Source organism: Talpa europaea (assembly GCF_964194135.1).
Source record: "Talpa europaea genome assembly, chromosome: X".
NCBI lineage: Eukaryota > Metazoa > Chordata > Mammalia > Eulipotyphla > Talpidae > Talpa > Talpa europaea.
In genome coordinates, this window is record NC_140081.1 from 93772901 (window position 1) to 93800370 (window position 27470).

Consider the following 27470-nt stretch of genomic DNA (forward strand, 5'->3'; position numbering starts at 1 on the left):
AATAAATAAATAAAATAAAATGAGAGTCTTAATATATTCAGCTTGCCACTGGGTGACAAGCTTCAATGTTGGGTACATGATTTAGAGAAGAAATGGTGATGTGTATTTTGTGGTGTTTTTTTTTTTTCTTTATATCCAGACACTATTTGCATTCAACTATAAAGAAAAATTTCCAATTAATGGATGGAAAGTTTATGATCCAGTATCTGAATATAAGAGACAGGTAAAGTATGTTGCTCATCAAACTGAAAATAATAGGTTGAACATCTTTTTCTTTTGTAAAAGGTTAGAAATGTAGTGGAGAAGAAACCTTTTAAAAGATGGTGTATGTAGGTATGATCCACCCAGCTGGCAGGCTCTTCACTTGTGCATGCCTCTTTCCTCCAGACCAGACCCTTGCTACTGTTTGTCCCGATGTCAAGTGGGATGTGAAGACAGGGTTTAGAAGTGAGCCAGCCAGATAGTTTTTATAAGCTGTTCTGGTAACGAGTTGATGAGTAAGGATTAAGACCAGTGGTCTGAATTAGGGGTCAAATGCATGTTGCGGCCACATCGGCCTGACGGGAACTCCTATACCTCGGCACTCCTTGGTGTGTTGTCTGAAGATAGACCCACATGATATTTTCATGACATTTGAACTTTGTCCCCACCTTATATTTGGTATGGTAATTTATATACTTATTTTAGACACTTGTAAGAAGTTTGTGTCACTAAAGAATCTTCATGAGTGTTTTCAAAAATAACATTATGCTCATTCTTGAGAGAAAACACACAAGAGGTGGGACTTGAGAGCTGGTATGTAGTTTTCATTTTATAGCATGTTTGAAAATCTTTGTGCTTCATTAGGTTTTTAAAAATAGGTCAATATGGCTTATGTTAGATGAGTGTATATTTAAACAGGTAGCAGTGAATAACGTGCTATATGTGGAGTTTAGTAGAAACCAAGACTTGGATGTGGTTCGTGGTTAGTACTTGTTGAACGTGTAAAGGCATGCTTTGCCCCTTGTTTCTTCTCCCCTGTAGGGCCTGCCAAATGAGAGCTGGAAAATATCTAGAGTAAACAGCAATTATGAGCTGTGCGACACCTATCCTGCCATCATTGTTGTGCCAACTAGTGTAAAAGATGATGACCTTTCAAAAGTGGCAGCCTTCCGAGCAAAAGGCAGAATCCCTGTGAGTAATAAGTGCTGTCATTTAGACATGAATGAACCCTGCTTTAGATCTAATATGGAAAGAAGCAAAACGGGAAAAGCCTAGTGAGTAAAAGGCTGAGTAGAAAAATAAGCCTGACAACCTGAACATAGCTTTGCTTTTCAAGAACTACCTGATGATGTGAGAATTCTGTCTGCTCCGCCTCACCTTGCTAAGTACTGGGGGGCTTCCGGTAGCTGGGAACTGTAGTAGAGGAACTGGGGGCCACGAGATGGTGCGGCCTGCTGTCACTGCCTCTGCCTTAACAGTTAACATTGCTGGGTTCCCCAAATCCTCCTGGAGAAACTACCCTGTGTCTCAGATGCAGCGTGGAATGCCACAGCTGCACAGGGGGGACCCATTACAAAAATAAACATAGCCAGCAAGGCGGGGGTTGTGCTTAACAGCTTTATTGAGGTTTCAGTGATATATCAAAACCCCCTCATGTGTTTAATGCATAGAATTTGACAAGTGTGGACATATGCACACACCCGTGGTTCCATCTGCATCACCAGGGGGGAGGGGGAGGACACGCACACTTTTGAGCCCAGAACATGCAGTCCTTGCTGCCTGTGTCATTGTCGAGATACTAAGATGTCTTTAAACCAGGAGACAAAATAAAAGTAGTCAGTCCAATAGGAATGGGGCTTAATGTTAATAATAGTTTGACTTAGTTTCTGCATTTCTTAGCCACATCAAATTTTGGAGGTAGAAGTGTTGGCCTGATGCTGATTGGCCTGGCCCTCTTGCCTTGTTGAAAAACATGCAGAAGAAGCTGTGTTTGTGAAGAGACATTTACTAGCTCGTGCACATACCGTTTTCAGAACCCTACTAATATGTGTTGCTTACAAACACTAGGTGTTGTCATGGATTCATCCAGAAAGTCAGGCGACCATTACCCGCTGCAGCCAGCCACTGGTGGGCCCCAATGATAAACGCTGCAAAGAAGATGAAAAATATTTGCAGATGATAATGGACGCCAATGCGCAGTCACACAAGCTCACCGTCTTTGATGCCCGCCAGAACAGCGTCGCCGACACCAACAAGGTAAGTTCCCCACCGTGTTGTGGAAGTGGCATAGTGGCTTCAGGGCCTGGAATCTTCTGCAGGTTGAATCCCCTGTCCAGTTCCTCCCTGCCCGAAGCTGGGACCCTGTGAGGGAGCCCAGCGCTCCCCGGTGTGTGACTGTGCACCAGGCAGCGTCCCACGCGGGCTAGGGTCTCATCCCTCTCGAGGCTTCCTCACAATCTGTGCACTGGATAAATTAAGCAAAAACCCAGAGAGAGATTATTACGGAGCAACCTGGGCAGACAGCTGACGAGCCGCAAATAGCTCTTCTGAAATGAGGGGAACCGGGTCTGTCCGTCAGCTGGTTGCACCTGAGGAGTGTTTAGCTGTCTCTCCCATGAGGTTAGGGGATGGGGTAGGCACCACGCCTCTATCCCATTGTTCTTGGGGGGCCTTGGGAGCAGGTGGATGACAGTGTCCCATCACTGGCTTATCTCTGAAACACTGCTTTGTCCTCCTAGACAGATCTGGTCAGCCAGTTCTTGCCTTCCAGAACTTTCTGAAGCAACTTCAACCCCCTCCCCCACTCCCCTACCCCCCGCATTCCTGCCTGGGTAGAGTAGAAACCCTCACCACCCACTCCCCCTTCTCCTGTGTTCTGTGTCCTGGCACAGAGAAGGCACTCTTACTTTCTTCCAGAACCCCATGTTCTGATTGGCATTGGTCTCAGCTGCATCAGTTTCTAGGCAACCAGTCACTCTAAAGCTTGTTCTACTGGTTGATACCAACTCTGAGCTCGCGCTTGCTCTGTGCTGAAGTGCTTGGTAGGCAGATGGTCCAGCTGCACCCCCAGGCCCTGCTTCCTGCCCCTGAGCACTTAGCAGATCCTGTGTCCTCCCGTCCTTCTCCTGACTTTGTACCTGGCGGGTGGCTGGTGAGCTAACAACAGTGCCGAGTATCTTTGGCTGGGGGGGGGGGGGCAGGCATCAAGCTTTGTGTGGATTAGCTTTCATTCCAGCCACTTAGTTAGGGAGCAGTTAATCCCCATGTACCCTCTGATATTTTTATGGGTGAGAAAGCTGAGGGGCAGAGAGTGGGCGAGGCCCCTATGGCTACTTGGGTGGCAGAGCCAGGATTATGTATGCCCTGTCCCTGGGCCCTCGCTGGCTATGTGGGCAGTTGCCACCTGAGTCAGCAGTGTCCTCAGGGGCTGCCCAGGTTGCTTTTTTAGGAACGAAACTATGCCATGAGGGCAGGGTAGGGCGCTCCACTGTCCACAGTTGGTGTTTAGAAAGTGTTTCACTGGCAGTGAAGTGTCTCATAGTTCCGTGGCATGACTCAAAGGCTAAGCTGGTGAGCAGATTCTCAGCTCCTGCACTGACCCCCAGGTTGCCAGGCTTCCAAGCACACTGGCTCTGGGCCGCCCTGCAGTGGCCTCCCTCTGACCCCTCCCTCGGCGCTGCTGTGCACCTCGGCCTCCGCCAGCCCCCAGGCTTGCTCCCCAGCTTGTCCATGCCCTGCCCGGGGCCTGCTGCCCCGCCTCTCTTTCTTGGGCCGTCCCAGCCCATGTCCTGCCAACACCTTGGCTCCTTACCCTTAGGCACCTCTGCCTGGCCCAGCTCTCCTGCCCACTCCCTGGGCTGTGGGGTTCCAAGAGAACAAAAGGCCACCCCTGCTCCAGCTTGAGAGCTTCCCCCCAGTCTCCTCAGGGGCCACTTTGGCCCCTTTATAAAGACTGAGTGTCCAGGTCCCTGCCGCCCCCATGGCTCCAGGCCTGCCAGTGTGCCCCCCACTGTGTGCTCCCCACTGCGTGTGCCCCTCTCTTTACCCACCGGCCCCACCAGACTATGAGTGCCTTGAGGACCAGGTCTCCCCTCGTTCCTCACCGCTGCCCCAGTATTTAGCTCAGAGCATTCATAACCACTGAGTAAATGGTAGAAGAGTAAAGGAAAGTATGGGCTTTGGTTTCACTGATATGTGAATATCACCTCAATTTCAAAAAGCCCAGGAGGGGATGGTGGTCACACCACTGTCCAGGAGCTAGCTCCGCGGGGCTGTCCCCAAGGTGGCCATGGGACCCCAGGCTTTTGGCCAGAGAGGTCCTGACTCAGTAGTTCCCTGGTGCTCAGTGACCAGTGGCCCAGAAACAAGGCTCCTCCCCAAGGGCATTCTGAGGAAGCACAACCCTGCAAATGCCCTGACTTCCAGCCTCCAGAACCCTGAGAAGACATTCCCGTCGGTAGGAGCCCCTCGGCCCGGGTGCTGTGTTCCAGTGGCCACAGGAGAGGCAGCCAAGGGTGCAGGAGGCTTGTAAACAGCCATGTGGCTTGCTGCTTTCATGGTCTCGGGTGACACTGGAGCGAAGAGTTAACTCAGACGAGGCCACGCCGATCTTGTGTCTTCGGCAGGCGAAGGGTGGAGGATATGAAAGTGAGAGTGCGTACCCAAACGCGGAGCTGGTCTTCTTGGAGATCCACAACATTCATGTGATGCGGGAGTCTCTGCGCAAACTGAAGGAGATCGTGTACCCGTCCATCGACGAGGCCCGGTGGCTGTCCAACGTGGACGCCACGCACTGGCTGGAATACATAAGGGTAAGGGGCAGCCCGCATGGGCCTTCGGGTGAGACCTCTGTGCGCCCAGAGCTGTCCGTCATGTGTCTCTCAGCACGTCTCTGTGGACTCAGCAGGTGGCCTCGGGACTGGGCTCCAGGTTGGGGGGCGGCTTTTGTGACAATAAAAAGGGACAGCGGTGGCCGGAGGCAGGTTGTAACACTGTTTTCCGGGGCATTCGCAAAGGGCCCTGTTTGCTGCCATCGTTTTTTGAATGAAAGCTTCCCCCTGCGCTGCTCACGTGTCCTAGAGAGTCAGTCACATACTCGTTTGGCTAATTGACCAGAACTTCCAGCCCCCTCCCCCAAGGCTTTTGTGCTGGAGTAGAAGTGAGATGTGGCCTGGCCTCACATGCCTTTTAGATGCTTCTCGCTGGTGCGGTGAGGATAGCTGACAAGATAGAGTCCAGGAAGAGCTCGGTGGTGGTACACTGCAGCGACGGCTGGGACCGCACGGCCCAGCTGACGTCCCTGGCCATGCTCATGCTGGACAGCTACTACCGCACCATTCAAGGCTTCGAGGTGCTCATAGAAAAGGAGTGGATCAGCTTTGGACATAGGTTCGCTCTGGTAAGTGGGAGCAGCGGGTGCGTACTTGACTGTTTTGCTCTACCATCTGCACGTGCCTGTCACACACGACACGGACACACGCGTGCCTGGGCTTTCTGCTCTGCATAAGCTCTCTACGCCATACTAATGCCATGGGCCACGGCACCGCGCATTCCTGGTGGGCCATTCCCCTCTGTATTTTTTTGTGTAAGGGTGCCTTTTAAAAAATACTGCAAAATTCCTGTAACAGTCACCCATCTGAAGCGTGTAGTTCAGTAGCATTGAGTGCATTCACAATGACGTGCAGCCCCCACCCCCTCTGTCCAGCGCCAGGACATTTTCATCAGTCTGAAAGGAAACCCCATACCATGGCAGTCACCCCCTGTTCTTCCCTCCCTGGCAACCACTAATCTGCTTTTCAGCTCTCTGAATCTGCCTGCTCTGGGTGCCTCAGGTAAGTGGAGGCGTGTGTTTGTCTTTCTGGGACTGGCTTCTCTCAGTCGGCACGAAGTTGTCCAGGCGCCTCACGGAGCAGCATGTGTCAGCGTCTCGTGGCCGATAGTCTTCCAGTGTGTGTATTTTGTTAGTGGCGTGTCCATCAGGAGGTGAATGGATCTTTTCCGCTCTGCGAATGTTGTGACTAGCGCTGCCGTGAACGCCAGTGTGCAGGCTTGGCCATGCAGGCTGCACAGACGGGGCTTACCCAGAAATTTGTCTCACAGTTCTAGAGCCTGGACATCCAAGATCAAGACTGTGGCAGGTTGGTTTCTCCTGAGGCCTCTCTCCTTGGCTTGATGACAGCCACCTTCTCCCCTTCTCCTCACGTGGCAAGTGGTGTCTGTCCCATTTCCTCTTCTCATGATGTCCCAATTTCTTCTTCACCGAGACCCACCCCAATGGCCTCATTTTAACATAATTGCTTCTTTAAAAGGCCCTCTGTCCAGGCAGTCACATCCTGCCATACCGAGGGTCAAGGTCAATGGTTGAAGTTTGGTGGACACAGTTCCACCTGTAACAGCCTGATTTCACAAACGGGCATAAACCCAGGAGTGGGATCACTGGGTCATCGGGTGGGGCATTCTGGGTTACTGTTTTCCCCATTCTGTCTTCCCCTAAGTGGCAGCCACTTTCAGGTGAGTCGGACCATTGAATGGTTGGGGTTTGATCTGAATTGTGTACGGAATCGAAATAGCCCGATGTGTGCTTGGCCCCAGCATGGGAGGCAGGACGGTGAGCAGAGGACTCCAGTGGACAGGTGCCGCCTCTCTGCCTTGGTGTCCCTCCTCTGAAGTCAGGTGTGTGGGGGCCTGGGTTTCCATACCAGGTTCCCGGCTGGCACCTGCCCTGCCCCATGCTGTCTCTGTTTCAAACCTCATTGTGAGCCCCTTTGTTGAGTCTGCCCCCAGCAGGGCTGGGCCCTGGGGAGCAGAGAGTGGCATCTTCCCCGTGTTTGCCCCCTATCAGCTCTGAACACTCAGAGCCCGTTCGCTCCCTGTCTCCTCCCCAAACTGCGTTTTGGGGAGGGAAAGCTGGCAGGGCCTTTTACCAGAGGTGCGGGGGATAAGGCCACGTGGAGATCTAGGATGGTGGCAGGCAGTGTGCCAGCACACCTACAGTGCCCTGCTCCCATGCCCACTTGCTAACACCGGTGCTTCCCAAGGCCATATGGTCACAAGCTTTATACTGGCACCACTGTGTTTCCCACAGTCGTGCAAGACTCACCTGGTTTAACCTGCGGCACCCCGTGAGACAGGCGCTGTCATTGACACAGGCGGAAACTGAGGTTTCAAGAGTGTAAGTTACCAGCCTCAAGTCACCCAGCTAGTTAGGGTGGAGCCAGCGTGTAACCAGCAGCTTCCAGCTGCCCACCTGCTGGGCTCTGCCCCTTTTCCCTTGAGCTTCTATGGATGAGCCTGCTGAGCACCTGCTGAGGCTGGTGCCCAGCCTTGCTGGCCTGCTCCATCAGCTGCCTCATGGGCTGTTTTTTAACCCTTCCTGCCCCCGCTTCCTTCTCCCCTAGGTCATTCCCACTGGTCAAGAACGTGTTATTTATCCCACCCTAAAAAAATCAATCCTCTTGACCTGCCTTCCCCCTCTGGCCTTCAGCCCCAGGTATCTGTTCCTCTCCACAGCAGCGCTCCTTGATGCTGTTATATGTTCTCACTGTCGCCATTTACCTTCTGGTCAGTCTTGAACCCATTTCAGCCAGACTTCCTCCTCACAGCCCCGCCTGTCCCCAGAACTGCTCTTGTCACGTTGTCTCCGATGATTACCACACTGTCAGGTCCTCTTTTTGGTCTGAACAATGAGGCCTCATCTCACCTCCCTCACCTTGCCTCGTGCCCCGAACCTCAGCTGTGCCCATCCGCTGCTAGTGCCCTGGGGTTCCTCGCCGTGTCCCCACTGCCCCTAATGGACTCTGTCTGTGTCCACCCCAGAAACAAGCACCTCTCTGTCCCTTCAGTTTATCTCAACTGCAACCACCTCCATGATGGTGACGTGCGTGACTTTCCGTCCTCGTCCCCCCTTAGCCCCACCCTAGGACGACCTGCTTTGTCCTTTGTGGCCCAGCTCAGACTTGGAGGCCCTTAGGGCATTTTATCACCCTCATCATCTACCAGTTTCTCTCCCATGGCCAGACCAAAGGAATCACTCACAGGGCACTCATCCCTCTCGGTGCCCCGGGTGCCTCACCAAGGCCTGGCTTGCACTTGACACCATGCAGACGCCTGGACTCCGAGCGCCAGGCAGGATGCCTCATGCGCACTGTAGGAATCACTAAGTGGTTATTAGCAGAAAGAGCGAACCGTAAATTGTGAGCTGTCCGTGCAGATTCATTCCCTGCGTGCCCTAGTAGCCCAGCGTGGGGTCTGCGTACGCTGTAAAGGAAGCGCGGGCAAGGCGGCCCGGCAGCTGCTGCGAAGACGGCGTGGCGCTGCCTCACAAAATTAAAATCAGAACCACTGCTGGTGTAGACCCAAATGAAGGCAGAGACTCGAAGCAGGGACTCACGGTAGTCACACGCTCGTGTTCATCACAGCACGAGTCATGGCAGCAGCCCCAGTGGCCCTCGACAGGCGAATGGATAAACTGGACGTGCTCTGGCCGTACGGCGGGATGTTACTTGGCTTTCAAATGGATACACTGTGAGGGCATTAGGCTGAATCGAAAGAAGGCACCCACAAAAAAGACAAATACTGCGTATTTCTACTTGTACGAGGTACCTAGAGCAGCCAGGCCCAGAGCCAGAAAGTAGAACGGTGGGTGCAGGGGGCTGGGAGGAGAGGGCTGCGGAGTTGTTTCCTGGAGACAGACTTTTAGTGTAAGGAGAAAAGGTTCTGGAAGTTGGGGGGGGGGGGCGGGCGGTGGTTGCACAATGTGAGCACTCCATGCCACCAAACTCCCTGTGCACGGGTTAAGATGGTAACTTTGTTCTGTGGTTTTCACCAGGTAAAGGCGTGGATGGCCACTCGGCCGTTTTCTTGTTTTGGTCTTTGCCGCTGCCAGCTTCATAGACCCAGGGACTCTGTAGCTTTCTAAAGTTTTTTGTCTCAGCCCTTGGCTTCATCTTTAGATTATTTGAAGCCTCTCATAGAATGATCGTTCTTGAGCTGGTTTTCAATTTGACATTTTCTTTGTTTTGTTGATCCTGTTCATACATTTGAGATTACCTTTTATGTTTTGGGATGAACCTTCTATCTTAAAATACCAAAAGATGTGAAATACAATCCTGGACTGCCCTGAGGAAGAACTCCCCATTACCATTGTAGAGTGAGATTTTGGGGTTCTCTGAGTCATGCAGAATTGGTTAAATCTTATAGATCGTTAATCACTGTTTTGACTGTCAGACTGCTGACGTTTCTGAAAAATGGAAAAAACTGTCCTTACGCTTGGAGAGAAATGCCCTGTAGAGCACGCCCTGTGACCCGCCACTGCCATCGTGCGTCCAACCCTTGCGCTCCACAGGGCCCAAAAAGGTAGCCAGCTTATGCCTACAGCTTCTGGATCTCAACTGCATTAAAGAGAAGTTATAAAACTCTCAACATGTAAAACTATTGGCCACTTAGATTTTATTTCTGAAGAGTAATGGAAATCACTGCAGTTCAGTGACTGAGAGCTGGTTTGAGTTCTGTTAGGCCTCAGGACATACAAATGAGACATGGTTGTTGCCACTAGGCAATTTAAAGAAACTTCGAGAAGACCATGCTTACCGACTTTTTTTTTTTTTTTCAGCGAGTGGGCCACGGCAATGACAACCATGCAGATGCTGACCGATCCCCTATATTTCTTCAATTTATTGATTGTGTTTGGCAAATGACAAGACAGGTGAGAGATTTCAAGTGTATTTCTGACCTATGCAGTCTGATTCAAACCTCTCTTGACGTTGACGGTTAGATACTTTCATTTAATATCATTCAAAATGAAGACGTGTGTGTGTGTGTGCTGTGAAATGACCCTTCAGTTTTTTGTTTTTAATTCAGTTTGATTCTAACTCAGAATTATTGTAGAAAATGAGAAACAACCAGCTTCGCACCAAATATTACTTTTTTTGTGCGAATGGTTTTTGTCAGTCAACTTTTTTTTTTAATATGTATTTATTTATGCACACAAGGGCTGGGGTACAGGCCAGAGATGCGGGGGGTGAGAGGATTCACCAGAGACAGAGTGGTGGCTCCTCTTGCTCCCTTTCTGTCAGTAAGGTCGCCGCCCTCTGCGGAGTGGCTCCTGTGATTCACCCAGGTGTTAGGAATGGGATGTGACCCAAAGGCCTGCCAAGGGGATTAGATGAAGGACTACAGGCCCCACCCTGCCATCCCAAGCTCACTGAGGGAATGAGTGTCTGAGAAACAGGGGCAGGTAGGAAGCTTTGGGGCATCTTGCCATTTCCTGGTGCTTTATTTCCAAGTCCCACAGCCCAGGGACTTGGGAAGCAAGCGGGCCATGGGGGGTGCCCCTGGCCAGGCCCTGATGACCTCAGTTCATAGTGGGTCAGAAGACCTTGTGTCTCCAATATCCAAACTGAGTGTGGGGTCTGACTCCCAACATAGGAGATAGTGCCAGGAGATGGACTTGGAAGTAGAAAGAACCAGGGTAGGCACGCCAGAGACAGCTGAAGTGTCAGAGACGTAGAGGGAGGTACAGAGATGGAGACAGCGAGAGAGCCTTTGAGAGAGCACAGCAGAGTAGTTGTCAGGCTGGCTGGAGATGGCTTGTGGGGAATGGAGACGGGTGGGGCATGGAGAGCAGCGGTCCGGGCTGTCTCCCGGGAACCCTGGCCTTGGCTGTTTCAGTCCTGTGAGGGGACCCACCAGAACGGCGAAGACCTGCAGTGACTGCACCAGCATCGACCTTCCTGGCCTCCTCTGCCCCCACAAGTCGTGAAATGCCCGTCCTGTTTCTCCAGTTACCTATAATAGAGTGTGTGTTTTGGGAGGGATGGGGGTTTGCCCAGCCTCCCTGGGGACCACCTGGAGGGCACAAATGGAAACTTTTAAGTCATGCAGGCTGGGGCCTCTGCTGGGGGCAGGGTCTCATCTGTGAGGTCTCAAGGTCCTCAAGGCGGTTCTGATGTGCAAATGAGCTAGATACCAGCCAGCCCAGGTCCCTCCCCTCCCCTTTCCCGGCCCCACCCAGCCCTGCAGGCTCTGGGCAGCCTGCTTCAGCCTGGAGCCCACCAATCCCCAAGGGGCTGATAAAAAAGCTTCTAACAAGCTGGCTCCCAGGTGGCACTGCTGGTGCACAGACCATGTTGGGGTAGCGGGGTGTAGACAGGGTACACAGACCTTCAGAAGCAAGAAGAAAAGGCGGGACGGATGTTCTGAGTTGCTGAAGGCTCTTTGGAGTCCCCGGCCCCTCATAGAACTTTTAGACCTGGCCTCTGGGCACTGATGATTTTGGAGTCCCAGTTAGGGGGAGCCACCTGCATACCTGGGTGGGGCAGGAACGCTGCCCCCGTGTATAGCAGGCACACCGGAGGCTCCCTGCGTCATCTTGTCACAAGGCCTCACACTTTGCTGTTTGTGTTGAAGCCCAGCTGGTAACAGTGAAGTGAGCGTTACACTCAGGTTAAGACAAAGTGTGAAATACACTTTAGAGGGCCTCCCTGGGGACGCAAGTGGTTAAAACGCAGCCTATGAAGCTATCCCCAGCCTCTGCAGCACGAGTTTGATCCCTGGCCAGGGAGCTACCCACATGGCATAGCAGACCTCTCCTGACTCGCCCGCTGCTCCCCTCAGCAGTGTTTTTCAGTCAGTCTGTTCTGTTCCCTACTTTGTCTCTGGTGAATCATCTCACCCCCCCACATCTCTGGCCTGTACCCCAGTTCTTGTATGCAGAAATAAATAAATCTTTAAAAAAAAAAAGAAAGAAATACACTTTAGAAATTGCATGAAAAGGTTGATACAAAACTTGGAATCAGTGTTTCTGAGGAGATGAGTGCCATTTCGTGGCTGTGAAGTAGCTTATTCCCCCCGAATGCCTAGAAAATGTGTGTGTTTTAACGTCTTCAAGGTGACTTTTGTTCTTCATATTGCTGAGAGCCTATTTCCGTGTCTGTATCCTTTTTGCACTGTTTATTGGATTTAAGAAAGAAAATAAGGGCTTTGCACTGGAAGATGTCAGATGCCTCTCATAGCTTAGAGGTTCTTTCCATGGAATATGTGTATGACTTTCTTTTAAAAACATGAATGCATTAAAGCATGAACATGATGATCGCTCTTTATCAACTAAGTCGCGTGTGAACGAGACGTAGCTTATTAGAAAAGGCGCATTCATGCAGCCAGGTAAAGCTGTCGGAAACCTCAGAGGAACACGACCTTGACTGTGAGCCCGGGTTGCTCTAAAGGGAACAGAGGGAAAGGAACCGGGCCAGCGGAGGGAAGGCTGTTACACTGGGCTTATTGCGGGTCTTTGCAGTTCTCCTGCTGTGGCCCCTCAAGTGCTTTCGGGCAAGATTCATAATGGTGGCTATTTTGCTCCCTCCAGAGGTGCAGAATTTTGTGCAGAATTTTATCATAGATTTCTATGGCGTTTCTGAGCCCATGGTTTTTGGGGAGATAGTGTCATTTCCAGAAGCGGCCAAAACAAACTGGGGGGCACAGGGACTTCGTGTTTTCTTTGGGTCACTCTCGCTGTTGCTACTTCTCCTGTGACTTGTGCTGAGTTGAGTTGGATGCCATGATGCCCTCTGAGCTCAAAGAGCATTCCCGTGTTTGGGTTTGCGGGCACTGATGTGCTCGGGCTGAGATCCCATACTTGCTACCTGCCTGGCCAGAAAAAGGCGCTAGAGCGTGCTCAGACAAGCTCCCCGCTCCAAGAATGTAGGCTGGGGGTTAGGAATGAGGGTTCATGCAGCTTCAAAAATGGGCTGTCTTGTGAATAAACATCTCTGTTTCAGTGTTTGAAGATAAAGTGGAGACCATACATTTCTGTGCTTGATTTAATAAGGCCCTCAGTAGACATAAGTGGTACATAGTTGCTTAAAACTCAGAGTTCATGGTACCATTTCTTTGTAAATGAGCATAACTAAGCTGCATAGAAAAATACTGACAAAAGTGGACATAATGTATTTGGCCTTTTTTAAAGAGCATTTTGGAATGTGAGGCATGGTGGGAGTCGCAAAAGGGCAATGCTACACTCTGGAGAGGGAGGCCAGCGGCAGTCATTAGCATTTTAGCCAGATCCCATTGATTTAGTTCATGATCAATTCCTTCTAAGGACAAGAATACTACTTAGAAGCCACCACAGCTGGCTCCAGGGAGGAGAGGTCTTCTGACAGGCTCCTGAGGAGAGTATTGTCATTCAGAGGTAGATGAGCACAAGCTAAGTTGGAAAATATAATAGCCTTGCAAGGAAAATACCAGTTTCTGGTGGTGTTTGGACAGTCCTAGACGGCTGTTTCTAGTTCAGAAGCTTGTCTTTGGTCTGGAAAAGTAATAAACTAAGCCGAACAGTGAACTTGCTGACCAGACCCCTGCCTGTCTCGTCAGCGCCAACAGGATTAGCTGTGACTGCACACGCTCACTCCGAGCAGCAGCAGGCCTTTGAACTGCCCTCACAGAGAGCAAGAGGGCTGTCGTATTTGCTTGTCTTCTGCTTGGCTTTGTTTCAGAAGGTCAGGGGTATTTCACTGGGCTTTATAGTAGAATTTTGGCACGTGCCAGGTCCCCAGTCCACGCCTGCTGCTAGGATCATTAGTACCGTTTCCACATCCTCACCTCACGGCTACTGAATGAATGCCCCTGCTGCTGGCTAGAACCTCCTGGCCGTGCTAAAGCCTTCACTGGAACTCTCAAACACCCCGTTAAGGGCTGCCTCATGGTCCCGTGAGGTCTTTCCTCCTTCCATTAATATGGTAAGCTGTGGTCATTGATGTTTTTTTTTTTTGTAACATTGATCTTCAAATGCTTAAACCAGCCGTGCATTCCTGAAGTCAGCCTCATTTGGCCCTAGGAGTTACCTTTCGCACGTGCTGCCTGACTGCCTTAGTGTCAGGCGAGGCTTTGGACATGTGTGTCCACAGAGCTGTCTCTGTGGGAAGAGCTTCAACGGCGAGCTGTTTCTTGAATTGATAGAGGTATTCTATGTCTTCTTGAGCCACTGTTAGTGCCTGCCTCCCCCCTCCCTTCTCAGCTCACCACCAGTCGAAAAGCTGGGACAAGATTAGGGCTCCCCTCATGTGTCCCCTTCTCTCAGGAGTCACAGTCCCAAGCTGCTTGTTGCCAGTGTCTGCAAACAGCTGTTTCATACATTTTTCTCCAGCTTTCTAGTTGTTTCTGGCAGAGGGGTGAGTGTGGGCCACCATCTTGAGGGGCCACGGAAGCTTTTTTAGGCATAGGAGAGCACAGCGATTCTTGCCTCAGGTTTTCTCTCAGGCAGACCTGTAGGTGTGGGCGGGAAACTCCAGGTTGTTGAATGCTATGTGGACTCGGTCTTCCTTGTCATCTTCCGCTTTACTCCAAGTGGCATGGAGCTTTCACAAAAAATGTGGGACCGTTTTGTTTCAGAAATTGAACTTTAAAATTAAACCTTATTTTTCTTTTCATTTAAGTTTCCTTCAGCCTTCGAGTTTAATGAACTATTCTTGATTACAATTTTGGATCACCTTTATAGCTGTCTCTTTGGGACTTTCTTGTGCAACTGTGAACAGCAGCGACTCAAAGAGGTAAGTGTGTTACAGCCTGTCCGCCCGCCCCACCGCTCGGCCGGCTTCCTCATTAAGCTCCCCTGCAGAAGGGCGTGTGTGCAGAGGAGGCGGGTTTAGCCCTGCACTGGACACCCTCCAGGGTGTCCCCTCCACCCCAGTGCCCGTGTCTCATTTTCCAGCTGACGTGGCACCCCCCTTGATGGACGCTGGGGACGGGGACCCAGCGAGCCCACAGCTCTCAACAGCCTAAGCTCTCGGCAGTCAGTTCAGGCCCTGGGCCTCTAAACTCCAGGTCCGCGGGCTTTCCACGCACTGACTCCAAAATGCCACGCTTCTGCTCTCCACTGCCTGTGCTGCAGGGGCTGGTGACCTTGGGAAGGGGCGCCTGTAGGGGAGCCCAGCACCTCCTCTAAGGAGCAGGCTGGTCTCTTCCATCCAGCTGTGAAAGCAGCAGCCACCAGCTTCTCAGTTATGTCTCGCCTCTTCTTCCTGTTCTCTTCACTGGGGGGCTGAGACAGACATGATCAGAAGTGAGGGGAGCCTTGCAGAAAGACAGCTCAGAGCAGCCTCTAGCTAATAAAAAAGAAGTGCAGCCCACAGACTGAGTGTACGTATTAGAACAGCGTAAAAGTTAGGGCAGTGCAAGTCACCGGCACCTGCCTCCCTGTCTGTTCTTGAGGAGCCTGCCCTCGCTCTGTGCCGCCTCACCCCAGTTCTCTGGCACCAGCCGCCCCTGCTCAGTCTCCTAGGTTTCCCTGACACCCACCTCTGACCCTGGAGTGACCAGGGTCCAGTCTTGGGGCATCTTCTACCCCCAAACTCTGATCTCTAGGTGACTTTGTCTATGCCAGGGACCTAAAGGCTGTGCTCCTCCCCTGCCCCTCCCCTGCTCTCTGCCTATGCACACGGGGACCCCTCACTGCTCCCCTTCCCCAACCGCCGCATCCAGTCCATCCACAAGTCCTGCTGTCCTGTCCCCCAATTAAGTAGCCTCTTAATCTGCCACTTCCCCCTGCTTCACGGCACCGCCTGCATCGGGCTCCGCTGTCCCGCACCTGGGCTAAGGCGTGGCATCCCAGGAAGGGGCTTTGGTCCCTGATTTCCACCGCCCCCCCCCCAGTCCACTCCAAATGCCCTAGCACTTCCGACGTCAGCCCCACGCCGGCCTCTGCCCTGGCGTCCCACTGCTGTCAGCTTCATTCAAAAAGAAACAAAAGTGAATTTTAAAAATGTTAGGAAAAGAATGAAGTTCATACGCAGAATTTAAATCTTTTCTGGTCTTCATGTTTTTGTCCAGATGTGTTCTTTACAAACTAAAATGGGTCTCTCAAGGTGCTGGTACCAGCCGCACAAGTCACCTCTGCAAAGTGCACGGCCTGTGGTTTGTGGCGCCCTCCGTGCACGACCACCGACACCGTCTAATTTCGTGACACTCATCACCCCAAAAAGAAACCCGGGGCCCACCGGCAGTCGCGCCCTGTTCTTCCCTGTCCCGCCAAACACCCACCCACTTTCTGTCTCTGGGCCCGCCTCTCCGGGCGCCTCACATGACTGGCGCCTTGCGATGTGTGCCCTCTCGCGACCGGCGGGTTTGCCTTGGCGTGTTTTCAAAGTTCACCCAACCGGTAGACTTCCCGGCCCTCCATTCACGCGTGTGACGGACGCCTGGGCCCTTTCCGTTCGGGGCTTGACGCATCGTGCCGCGGCGCAGGGTCACGCGCACATCCGCGTGCGGACAGGTGCTGCATTTCTCTGCTCATTTGCCCGGAGGAGGACTGCGGGCGGATGGCGACTCGACGCTGAACTTCTGAGGACCCGCTGGGCCGTTTTTCCAAGCGGCCACCACAGCGGCCATCCCCACCGGCGGCGTCCGCGGGCCCCGCTCCCCCGGTGCTTGCAGATGCGTGCGTTCGGGGGCTGATCCCAGCCGTGGCGGTGCGGTCGGGTGGGATGGCGTCGTGGGGCTGATGGGCATTTATCACGTGGCTACGGGCCGCCTGGACAGCTTTTGGGGACAAGTGTTTGTTCAGCTCCCTTGGCCATTTTCAGTTGGGTTATTTGCCTTTGTTGTGGAGTTGTAAGAGTCCCTTATATATTTTTATATATTATATATTGATTATTTCACTGTAATGCACATTGTAGGACTAAAGAATCACTACTAGTTGTCTTGCATTTTCCAAAAATCCATTTGAGAGGCAAACAATGCCATCTTACAGTGGTACCAGGGGGGTTCTGCCTGCACTGGAAAATAGCTCAATTTCTTTCAAGTGAATTCAAGGAGATCTGTCAACATTAGCAGCTCTCTGAGGGAATTCTTTGTTGTCCAGTTTGTAGATTAGTCAGAAAGCATCATTGTACCCTATCTATTTTTAATTCCCACATTTTATTTAAATCCTGCTATGTTCCAGATAGATCTCGCGGTTGGAAGTACACAGTGAAAGAGACATAGTAAAGCTTCTGTTTGAAGGAACTTTTATTTTGGGGGAAATAGGGGGAAAGGTGTGATTTGCAAAACTTTCTCCATTTCTATGCACTGTCAGTTTTTTGGAGTGGCGTGATTTGAAGCCCACAAGTCTTTAACTTCGATGAAGATTCAATTTCTCTTTTTTTGAGATTCTGTTGCTTGTACTAATGGTTTCTTATCCAAGAAACCACTGCCTAACCCAAGAGCATGAAGATTCCTTCTAAGGGTCTCAGCTCTTACATTCCTGTCGCGGAGCCATTTTGAGTGAGGGAAGGCTCCAGCTTCATTCGTCGGCGTGTGTTGTCCCGCTTTCCCGGCACTGTTTGTTGGGAAACCCCCTCCTCCCCAGTTTTCCTGGCACCCTATTGAGAAGCAGATGACTGAAAATGTGGGGTTCATATTTGTGTTCTCCATTCAATTCCACTGGCCTAGGGTTCCTGTCCATCCCGTGTCCGCACCGCCTCTGTTGGTTACTGTAGTTCAGTCATGGTTTTGAAATTGGGTGGTGTAAGACTTCCGCTTTCCTTTTCAAGACAGTTTCTGCAAGTTCCCCTGTGGCTGAGGGGTGGCATGGGCCTCGCTAAAGGCACCCGGAGGCACATCTGAACTCCATTCTTCAAATCGTTTTCCCTAAGTGATGCTAATTCTGGAGGCCATGAAGAAAAGTCGGCTTTATTTCCGGGTGTCCTTTTTTATTTTGCAGGATGTGTGTACGAAGACTGTATCATTGTGGTCTTACATCAATAGCCAGCTTGATGAATTTTCTAATCCCTTCTTTGTGAATTATGAAAACCACGTCTTATATCCTGTCGGTAGCCTGAGTCATTTGGAATTATGGGTAAACTATTATGTGCGATGGAATCCACGCATGAGGCCTCAGGTACGTTTTTGTTCATGTGAAAAGCGTGTTTTTCCTTCCGAGTAGAGCAGAAGGGTGCGCAAGCTTGTAGCATCTCCTCCCAAAGGTCCTCTGCCCGCCCTCCTGGCGCTCAGGCCCTGGGTTAGCGCTGAGTCTTGGCGCCTCTGCCTTCTTCCAGGAGGCTTGGTCAAGCTGCCATGGGCCTTGCCTCCTGGGCTCTTGCCTCTCTGGATGATGGGGGGCGGCGGGAGTGCCGGGGTGCAATCCAACCCGCCCCTCTGGGCTCTTGGGGAGGCAGCGCGGGGCAGGACAGCGGGAAGGGGTCCGCCAGGTGGGGCCGCCGACCCCGCCCACCCGCCTTCTTGTGGGGCTGGCCTGGCACGCCTGCCTCGCCAGTGTCGCGTCTGAACCTGCTCCCTTTCACACCTCCTTGCGCTTACTCTGTCCCGTCGCCTCCCTGCCCGCCACCTCTCTGGGCTGGCACTGCGGCCGCCTCCTGCCGCTAGGAGGCCGCTGCCTCTCCTCCCCAGCCTGCCGTGCCCTCCCCGAGCCTCTTCTGCCCCGTTACCCCGGCGCCAGGACGACCACACGCTTGCCCTCCAAACAAGCGTGTTCACAGAGAAAGGGGGTATCCTGGTGTGTGGCTGCTGCCCCCACAGACGATGAGCTTGAAACTGCATGGGCCCAGCCTGATTCAGTCGGGTGTCCCCAGCACCCAGCCTGGGGTCCAGCAGTTCCTGGGCTCCTACAGGTGTGGCCTGGTGAGTGAAAGTGCACGAGAGAGGCTGCCTCCGGCTGGTCCCCCTGCAGTCAGCTCTGACTGGCTGCCAGTCACCCGCCCTGAGCTCCCAGGTTCTGCTCAGCAGGCTGCGGTGAGAACATGGCATCTCACCCCTCAGCCTCTTTGTGCCTCGCCACATGCCCTCTTTGTCCTTGGATCAACCCCCCGTGCTCCCCACAGTGAGGCTTGTGTTCGGGGGAGCACTGTCTTCGCAGCGGCGGCTCGCAGGCCTGGGACAGGCGCCGGGGCCCCGCTGTCCTTTCGCTAGGGCCCCTGGCAGAGGACGCAGACGGGGGGCTTAGGGGCAGAGCCAGCACCTGCCCTCTGTCAGCTCCCCGACGGGTGTGCGCTGTGGGCTCCACGGGCACAGCACCCCGATCTTCACTGGGCAGGCCTAATCTCGGCCACAGCCACCGGGAAGATGCGTGCGGAGAGCCGGAAGGCACTGGACGCCGGGGCCCACAGAGGCGACCGATGGCGTGTGGGGAAGCCCCGCGCGGCCACCTGAACGCGGCGGCCTGCGCTCGCCCTGCGCTCTGGTCTCTGCAGGGCCCGCGTGGCTGCGCTGCATCTGGGGTCTTGGGCGCGGAGTTGACATGCCGTCCCCTGGCCGCAAAGGCGCCTGCCCCCCGCACGGGCCCCCTCTGCTGGTGGCGCCCCGTGAGACGCGGTGCCCGGGAAGGCCGTAACCAGCTGTGTCGTCCCCAGATGCCGATCGACCAGAACCACAAGGAGCTGCTGGCCGTGCGCGCGGAGCTGCAGAAGAGGGTGGAAGACCTGCAGCGGGAGGTGGCCACCCGCGCCTCGTCCTCCTCCGAGCGGGGCTCCTCGCCGTCCCACTCGGTCACGCCTGTGCACACCTCGGTCTGACGGCGCCAGAGGCGCAGAGGGACCTGCCCATGGGCCGTCGCTTGTGATGTCTGTTAGGATTAGGCCTGGTGCCCCCGCATCTGAAGGGACTTCCAGCCCCTGACCCGTGTGGTCAGGGCAGCTCCCCCACTGTTGATGCTTCGTGTGTTGTGAGCACTCTGTCTCCCTCCTGTCGGCCGTCTCAACAGGCCGGCCGGCCCGTCCACCCCGGCACCGGCTTCCTCTCGAGCCCCGCGCGCCCGCCCCTTGGCCAGAGAAGCCTGCGGAGACAGCCGCGTGCTGGGCCTACGGGGTCGCCCACAGCTTCCTGTAGCTCTGGGCTACCGTCGGGGAACTGTTCTGGAATGAAGTATGTGGTGGGGAGGCAGCCGATGGCCTCTGTTCTGCACTTGTTTCCATGCAGGGGGTCCGTGGCCCCAATTTAGCGGCGCATACATAGAAGGTATTTTTTAATAAGAGAAACATACCTTTATTTTCCTATGTCCTCTTAGGTTCAGAATGGCCGCCCGAGCAGGCATCTGCTTGAGCAGACTGCGAGGCACTCTTCAACCCTCGCTCGGGCCCGCCTGTCCATGGTACACGGACGCGCGGCTTGCGGATGGCTGCGTGAGTGGCAACGGCTTTTGTCCCCACCGCGCCTTGGTACTTGCCTCCTGAGGTGGCTGGGCCGTCGACGGCATGACGGAGGGGAACCGAGGGTGCTGGCCTCCCTGAGGCACGCCTGTCCCCTCCTGGGCTGGCTGACGCCCGTCTGCCCTTTGCTGCCGCTGCCCACAACGCGGCGCCCCTGCTTCCCACGGCCTCCCGTATGGGAATCCCTCTGACGCCGTTTCCTCCTGCACGTCAGCATTTTGAAGGAGCCAGCGCCCGGCTCCAGTCGCCAAAAGCACGACAGCCTGCCCCTCGGGCCTCTGCTCCTGCTTCCCCAGCTGGGCGCCCTGACTTGGAGCTCTGGGGCCCCCCTCTCTCCAGCCGGGCATTCATCTACACAGGGCCATCCGCTGGCACGAGACCACCCTCTCCTGGAGGCACAGGGTCCACTTGGGGTTGGCACTTGCCGGGTCAGAGCCCAGGAAACTGCCTGGTGGTCAGCGCCTTACGGGGCCCGTGACCTCGTTCAGGGTTTTTACAGTCAGTTACTTAGAATAGATGTTTTTTTTTAACTTGGAACCTTCTGATTCTTACAAAGGTTTTTCTGGTATAATTCCGTATTTATTCAAGGTAATTTGATAACCTGAAATCAATTCTCCATTTTTATCACCTGGGGGATTTGTTTGTACGTCATCGTTTCATCCTAGTTTGACTTATGTTCCCAGCACATGTGAAAGCTCCTGTCCGCAGGCGCCCCGGACGAGGCGTGCGCAGTGGGGCGCGGGGGCGGTCCCCACGCCCGTGCCCAGGTCTCACTCTGGCGGCCGCACTAGGCCCGTGGGCTTGATCTTCTGCCAGAACCACCCCAGCAAAGCAGGCTCACTCTCACTGAGGTCCGCGCACGGGGGGCACCCCTAGAAACTGCGGCTCCGCTGGGCAGCAGCCGGCCAGACACCCTCTGTCCCCAGGGCAGACGACGTTTCTAAGCCAACCTGAAGTCTAGTTGTGACCCAAGCAATTCCTGTCCTGTCTGTAAGTGTCCCAGAGTGTCAGCCCTTCACGTTTTTTAAAAACTGGTACAATATTGTATTTGCTGCATCTGATGCACCATATTTCAACCTGTAATTAAAATGTTTGCTCCGAAGTCTGTTTCTTGTCTCTATTTCGGTGGACTTTTCCCTTGCGGGAAACTTAGTAATAAAATGTCCACTTACTGTTTACATGTGTGAACTGGGCTTGGCAGATAAAGTGCCTTGTAGGATTTGTTCGTGTAGTAAATCAGAAATGCAAGGTTAGTAACCACGTGGCTGAAATGGCCCGCGACCTTAACCTGGAGATGTCGTCCAGGCCACGGGAAACACTGGCGGCCCCGAGGTGGGGGTCCTGAGGCCCGGCCCTGCGTTCCAGACCTCCAGGAGGGGCCCAGGTCACCCCCCCATCTCCAGAAGGAATGCAGCCTTTGGGGTTATCAAGGCCTGGAGGACAAAACACCGCTCCCTGTGGGTCACCCTCTTCAGGGCCTGGGGTCCCTGTCCCTCCCTCTCCAGACTGTTCCCAGCGCTGACACATGAGCCGCAGCTGCTCCAGGCCTCGGTGGCCTCTTGCAAAGGGGCGACATATGGCGGGTTTGAGGACTTGGGGTCCTACCCTCCAGGCCCTGAGACCACCTATCCTCCAGCTCTGGCCAAGGGTGGGGCCGTCGGTCCGGGACAGCTGATGACGGTCCCACCGAGAGGGCGGGAGGCACTGGGAAGAGGCCCGCCTGAGACCTGCGCCTCCCTGTGGGTTCATTTCCTGCACTTGGGGAGGCCACGTTCCCCTGCCTTCAGGGCCCACAGCCTTCAGACACGTGCCCCTGGCCGACCCGGGTGGACCTTGGGGGTGGGCCTGGCCTGCAGCACTACCACTGACCACTCAAACCAGCTGCTGCGAGGAAGTGGTCGGTGGTGGATCTCAGCCTGTGGGGTCTGTGGGGGAGAGGGCCACCCGTGCAGTGCAGGGACACTTGAGCCTTCGGAGCTAGGACCCTACCTTCCTGCCTATGTAAATGATGCTTCCAGAAGTGCTCTCTGACAATGCAAATTGATTATGACAGACTCGATCAACCTCAGTGCAGAGGCCCGGATCGAACCGCATGTGGGCCAGAGGGAACATTCCAGGAAGCCAGCTCTGCTGCAGTGCAAACCAGACAGCATCAGCCGGCCTGTGAGGGCCTATCCCGCCTCTCCCCCATGCTCGTCATCAGAACAGGCTGGGTCCCCAGAGACAGACCAAACAGGTGTATTTCACTAAAACAAGCAATCAGTCTCTCCCCTCAGCCACCCCTCATTTTTACAAGCAGCACGCTGCAGGCCTCAGTCTTTGCTCCTGATGTCTGAGGCTTTAGCGGCAAAACGAACACGTGGGGGGAGAGGGAAGCCCCTCTCCACCAGCATAAGTTCATTTCCAACACAAAAAAGGATCCTAAACCTCAGTGGGTCAGCCTGGAGCCCGTGCCAGGGCCCCTGTGGAATCAGATGGGCGTTAGGGCCTGAGAGTCGCGGCTTCTCCATCCTGGCATTCACGTTTACACTTCATAAGGAAAAGCCTGCATCTCCCGGGCCAGCTCCCCGGGAACCCAGGGTGGAAGAGCAGGAACTGGAAGGGTCCTAGGGCAACCCTGGGGGAAACGGGGATCCCCGGTTTGAGGCCTTGCCCAAACACTACACTTGGGCCAAGATCCAAAAGCATGCAGGGAGAAATTAAAACCCCAAAAAAGGTCTTATTGACGAGGGGATTGAGAAGGAGGCGAGAGGTGAATTGGCTGACACGTTCTGCCAGTAATGCCATCGGAGCCGAGACACCAAGGTCAAGTTAAAGCTGGAAAAGCAAAAGAGAGCATGGACGTGTTCAGCCCTTAAGGTCAGCAGGTCAGCATGGCCACTCAGCTCTGCCCCCAGGCCCCAGCAGCCCCCCCCCCCCCGTTTAGGAAGCCAGGTTCATGGCAGGCTAGGAGTTGTAATCCTTGGCACCTGAGATCTGGTCAGCGGGGAGAGGGGATGGGATCCAGGAGGATGTCAAAGGGTGGAGTTTGTTCAGTATCGTTCACTGGCCTGGAGTTTGCTCCTTCCAGTGCCTCTGGCAGAAGGACTGAACCCCCCCCCACCCTAGGGCGCGTGTGCGTGGTGGCGCCAGAGGCCCCGTGGCTTGCTCCTTGCAGGGCTCCCAGTGGATGTGGTGCCCTGAGCCCCGAGTCCTGGAGGCCAACGCCGAGTTCTGGAGCAGCACACACACCAAACTCAGACGCCGGGCTCGCGGGAGACTCGAGGAGAAGCGGCGGCATGGAAGGTACGGTGCGGCGGCGGGTGGGCCGCAGGAACGAGGTGCCTCAGATGTGGGAGGACTCGGCTGGCGGCTGCGCGGCCTGAGACGGCAGCGCCATGTAGGTCACTGCAGAGAGAGCAGGGGTGAGCGGGACCCGAATCCACATAACGGCCCAGCTGGGGGGCCCTGGGCCGACTGTTCCTTCCAGGATCCTCTCCCCGCCCACGGCCCCTCAGACCCCCCGGGCCTCCCCTTCCTGGGCTAATGTCCAAGGGGCCACCGGCAGGAGGACTTGATTTTACTAATTTGTGTTCCTTGTTTACTAATTGAGGTGACGCTGCCTTCTGACAGGACGTAAGGGTCAGGTGTTCGTTGCTGAGAATCAACCTGTGTGTCTACGACGTTCAGGTCTTTGCTAAGAGTCCAAATCTAGGAGGATTTTAGGGACGCGCTAAGGGCAGTGTAAACCCGTCTTCCCCGTGTTCGAATTCACGCAGTGTGCCTGGAGCCCTGGCCTCCCCATGCCCCGGCTGTGGTACCCCAACACCCCAAAGGCATCCCCACTGCTGCCCTTAGCTCCTGACTCAAGGTACACCCAGGTCCTGCCGACTGGCCTGCTCGCTCCCCTCAAGGCCTGCCCCTCCTCCTGAAGCCTTTCCTGGCCACCTTGCTGGCCTTCTGGGGCAACAGGCTGTACCTCCCTTGAGCGGCTGGCCACTGGCGGCCACAGGTGCGAGCAATTGTGCCAACTGCTGCAGAAAGTGCTGGATGGCCCTGAAGCGGGCACTTGGGGGTGGCATGGACCCTGACAATAGTCTCTGTGTTTTAACCAAATTCCCTCTTGCCTTAGGCAGTTTCCAAGCAGCGGTTCTGGGGGTCCAGGTTAAGAGGCCTGTGCGTGTGGGGAACTCTGCACATGCATCTGCTTTCACAGACAGGTGCACGTGGGCCTGGGGCTCGGCTTGAGCTGAAGCGCAATGAGAGGTGGAGCCCACCAGGCCCGGGAGCCCAGGCTGCGCGTCCAGTGTCGCTGATGTCACAGGGCTGGAGCCTGGCTGGTCACACAGTGCGGGGACCCCCAGGCCCCTGTAGTCCCTGCTCTGGCTGGCAAATCTAGAAACAGCGCGGTGCTCCCCAAGCATGGGGACTCAGCACGGGCCGGCGGCTGAGAAGTCCTCACCTTGGGGCTCCTCGCACACCACGGCTTCCAGGTTCTGTCCCCTCACGTAGTCCGCGTTGAGCCCCTCTGCAAAGGGCGAAGGGTGCGTTAGTGAAGACACGGCTCCCAGCAGTGCCCTGCCGTGACCGGGACCTCCTGCCCGAGTCCCACCGCAGCGAGAAAGCGCAGCTCCCGCAGGAACCCCGTGCCCGCGCCGCCCTGCACCGTGGGCCCAAGGGCTGGCCGGGCTCCGGGGGTGCAGGGCGGGCCAGGACAAGCGCGGCCGGGCCCTTCCCTGTGGAGCGGGGCGGGCGGTGGGGCCGGGGAGGCTGTTCTCAGCGCCCTGAGCCACCCGAGCGGGCCCCGGACCACGTTCCCCCTGAGGGACGACTGCCAGCGGGCACCCGGGTCCCACATGGGCCCCACCCCCGGGCACCGAGCGCAGCCGTGCTGGCGGGACGGAGGCTGTGGCGGCCGCGTCCTCCATGCGCGTCGGGACGGGGAGAGCTGGAGGCAGCGGGCCCAGTGGGTGTGAGGCGAGGGGCGGGGGGTGGCGAGAAGCGAGGGCGGAGGTGGGCAGGGCGCACAGCGAGGTGGAGGCCAAAGCGAGGGGACAATAAATAGAGCACGTGGTTACCTTGACCTTCCGCTGCATCTGAAGGCAAGACACAAAGCTTAGGACCCTGCGGTGAGAACTCGCCCAGCGCCCACACCCGGGCTTTCTGCACACGCGCTGGCCCTGGCACTCAGGGCCAAGATGGGGGACGCAGAGTGTCCCCCAAGCCCCGGCCTCCTGGGTGGCAGCGGAGGCCGGGGGCCCTGAGTGCCAGTGGGGACTGGCCATGCTGGCAAGCACCCCGGCTGCCGGAGGCGTCCCAGCGCTGGGTGCCACGCGGTTTCTGCACTCCCTCCCCAAGGTCACTCTGGGTAGAGCCGCTCAGGGGGCTCAGCACCCCACACATCCACAGGCTTTGGAGGCTGATGTGCCCGGACCGGCCCCGCCGAGCGCACCATCCCAGCACGGACAAGCCTATCGTGCCCGGTGGGCCCAGGCCAGGTCGGCAGGGGGCGCTGTGGCCGCGCGGGCCAGGCGCCTGCGCCCACAGGCCGCCCTGGGAGGCTTCCTGGGTGGGTGACCCCATGTTGGGGCAGTGCTAAGGGAGACAAGATGCCGGACATAGCGGGCACGCGTGGGGAGGTGAGTCTGGCTGCCAAGAAAGGCTTCTGTGTCCGCAGAAACAGTGTGAAGATGTGGTGGGAGCGGAAGGATGTGCCTGGAGGCGGGGGCTTGGAGTGCCGAGCGCGGCGGCTGGGCCACGGCAGGAGAAGGGACCCAGGGCGTCCAGCACAGCGATCCCTGTGCTTTCAAACAGGTCCTCTGGCTATGGGGGGAGGGGGGTGTGTTGCCGGCAGGTGTGGAGGGACTGGGGAGCTGGAGGCCTATGGAACCATCCAGACGGAGAAAGAGGAGACCTTGGCCCTGGCCTGGCAGGGGCCACAGCAGTGGGGTGGTGGAGAGGTGGGACCCCAGGATCAAGGGGATGTGGGGGAGAAGACCCAGGGGCTGGTGGGATTCGTGAGGAAGGCCATGAAGATGGGTGGGGACCGTTTACAAATTCCCCAGAGGCTGTGGAGCGCTGGTAAGCTCAGGGAGCGGACGTACAAACAAGGGAGAACTTTTCAAATTTGAGGGACACGCCATGCTCAGTTCCCTTTTGTGTACACCAGGGGTAACGGTGGTGCTAGTGCAAGTGTCTGGGTAAGGAACTCGGCAAGGTGTGGATTTAGCAATGACGTCACTGACAGACTGAACGCTGAGGGTGGGAGGGTGCAGCTCACAGGAGGAGGGTTCCAGAGGGTGAGAGGGGTGCAGTGTGAAGTCTGTGAGGGCCAGGGAGGGACCTGCTGGCCTAGCTGGGTCTGGCTAAGGCTCCTCCTACTCAGGGGGCTACGTGGGCTCAGGTGCCCCAAACTTCTGCGGCGCCATCAGCCTTGCGGGCAGCTTGCATGCAGCGGAGCCCCTGGCCGGGCCCCCCGCCCCAACCAGGCTCAGCCCCCACTGCCCTGCCCGTTGAGGCCCACACCTGAGGCTGTGGCCCCAAGAGGCCACATCCGCATCTGGCCGTCATCAACGACACCCCTGTTTTTGGTTGATTCACTGGCAAACATCGTAGAAACTGTTCCGCTTTACACACCGAGGCCTCCGTGCTTGCACCTTCCATTTGCCTTTGCAGGCTCATCCAGCTTGCAAAACCTCACGCCTCTTCGTTTTAGGGAACAAGCGTGAAAATAATGTATTTTCATTTTACCTTAATGCCGCATAGAGACCGCGGGCACACTTCCGACACCTGCTTTGGGCCGCAAGTTGACTTCTCTCACCCTCTCGGTTCCTACTATGGGCTCCCCTGCCCTGCTCTTGGCTCTCGGGTAGAAGGACGTCCCTTCCAAAGCCCCCGGAGGCCCCATCTCCTTGTCTTGAAGATGAGGGGTTCTCAGGGCGGTCACCCATGGGCAGCAGGCTCAGGATGGCATGATGCCTGGGGAGCCCTTCTGACTATAGCTATAGGCCCAGCTCTGATGTCGTTTCTCTTTCACCAAACGTGCTTTGGGAAGGCCTGAAGCCTTCCTTGCATGTGAGCCATCCTGGTGACTGGGGCCTATATACATCTCATTGTTCTGGGGTGAGTGGCCCCCCACAGGCACATGCACATCCTTGCGCCTGGAACCTGGGACGATGACCTTACTCAGAGAAAGAGTCCTTATGGATGTGACGAAGTTAAGGATGTCAAGATGAGATCATTCTGGACTTAGAGGGCCCTAAATTCAATGACCAGTGTCCTCAAAAGAGAGAGAAGAGGAGACACAGAGAGGCCATGTGAAGACCAAGGCAGAGACTGGAGGATGGGGCCCCAAGCTGAGGGATGCGTGGGGCCAAGACT

The 27470-nt window shown here is 55.3% G+C and overlaps 1 protein-coding gene across 7 annotated transcripts in view; it reads left to right on the forward strand.

The window, feature by feature from the left end:
* The window catches only part of MTMR1 (myotubularin related protein 1), a gene marked incomplete at both ends in the record, with an annotated part of 41343 nt that extends 21865 nt beyond the window's left edge, over positions 1–19478 (forward strand). For all 7 annotated transcript variants that reach the window (XM_084258856.1, XM_084258857.1, XM_084258859.1 and 4 more), the window contains 9 exons: positions 140–223; positions 1024–1173; positions 2050–2238; positions 4608–4793; positions 5174–5380; positions 9593–9685; positions 14409–14522; positions 17672–17848; positions 19317–19478. In XM_084258856.1, the coding sequence (XP_084114982.1) occupies positions 140–223; positions 1024–1173; positions 2050–2238; positions 4608–4793; positions 5174–5380; positions 9593–9685; positions 14409–14522; positions 17672–17848; positions 19317–19478 (1362 nt within the window). The remainder of the gene's footprint in view (positions 1–139; positions 224–1023; positions 1174–2049; positions 2239–4607; positions 4794–5173; positions 5381–9592; positions 9686–14408; positions 14523–17671; positions 17849–19316) is intronic.
* Positions 19479–27470: the final 7992 nt, after the last annotated feature.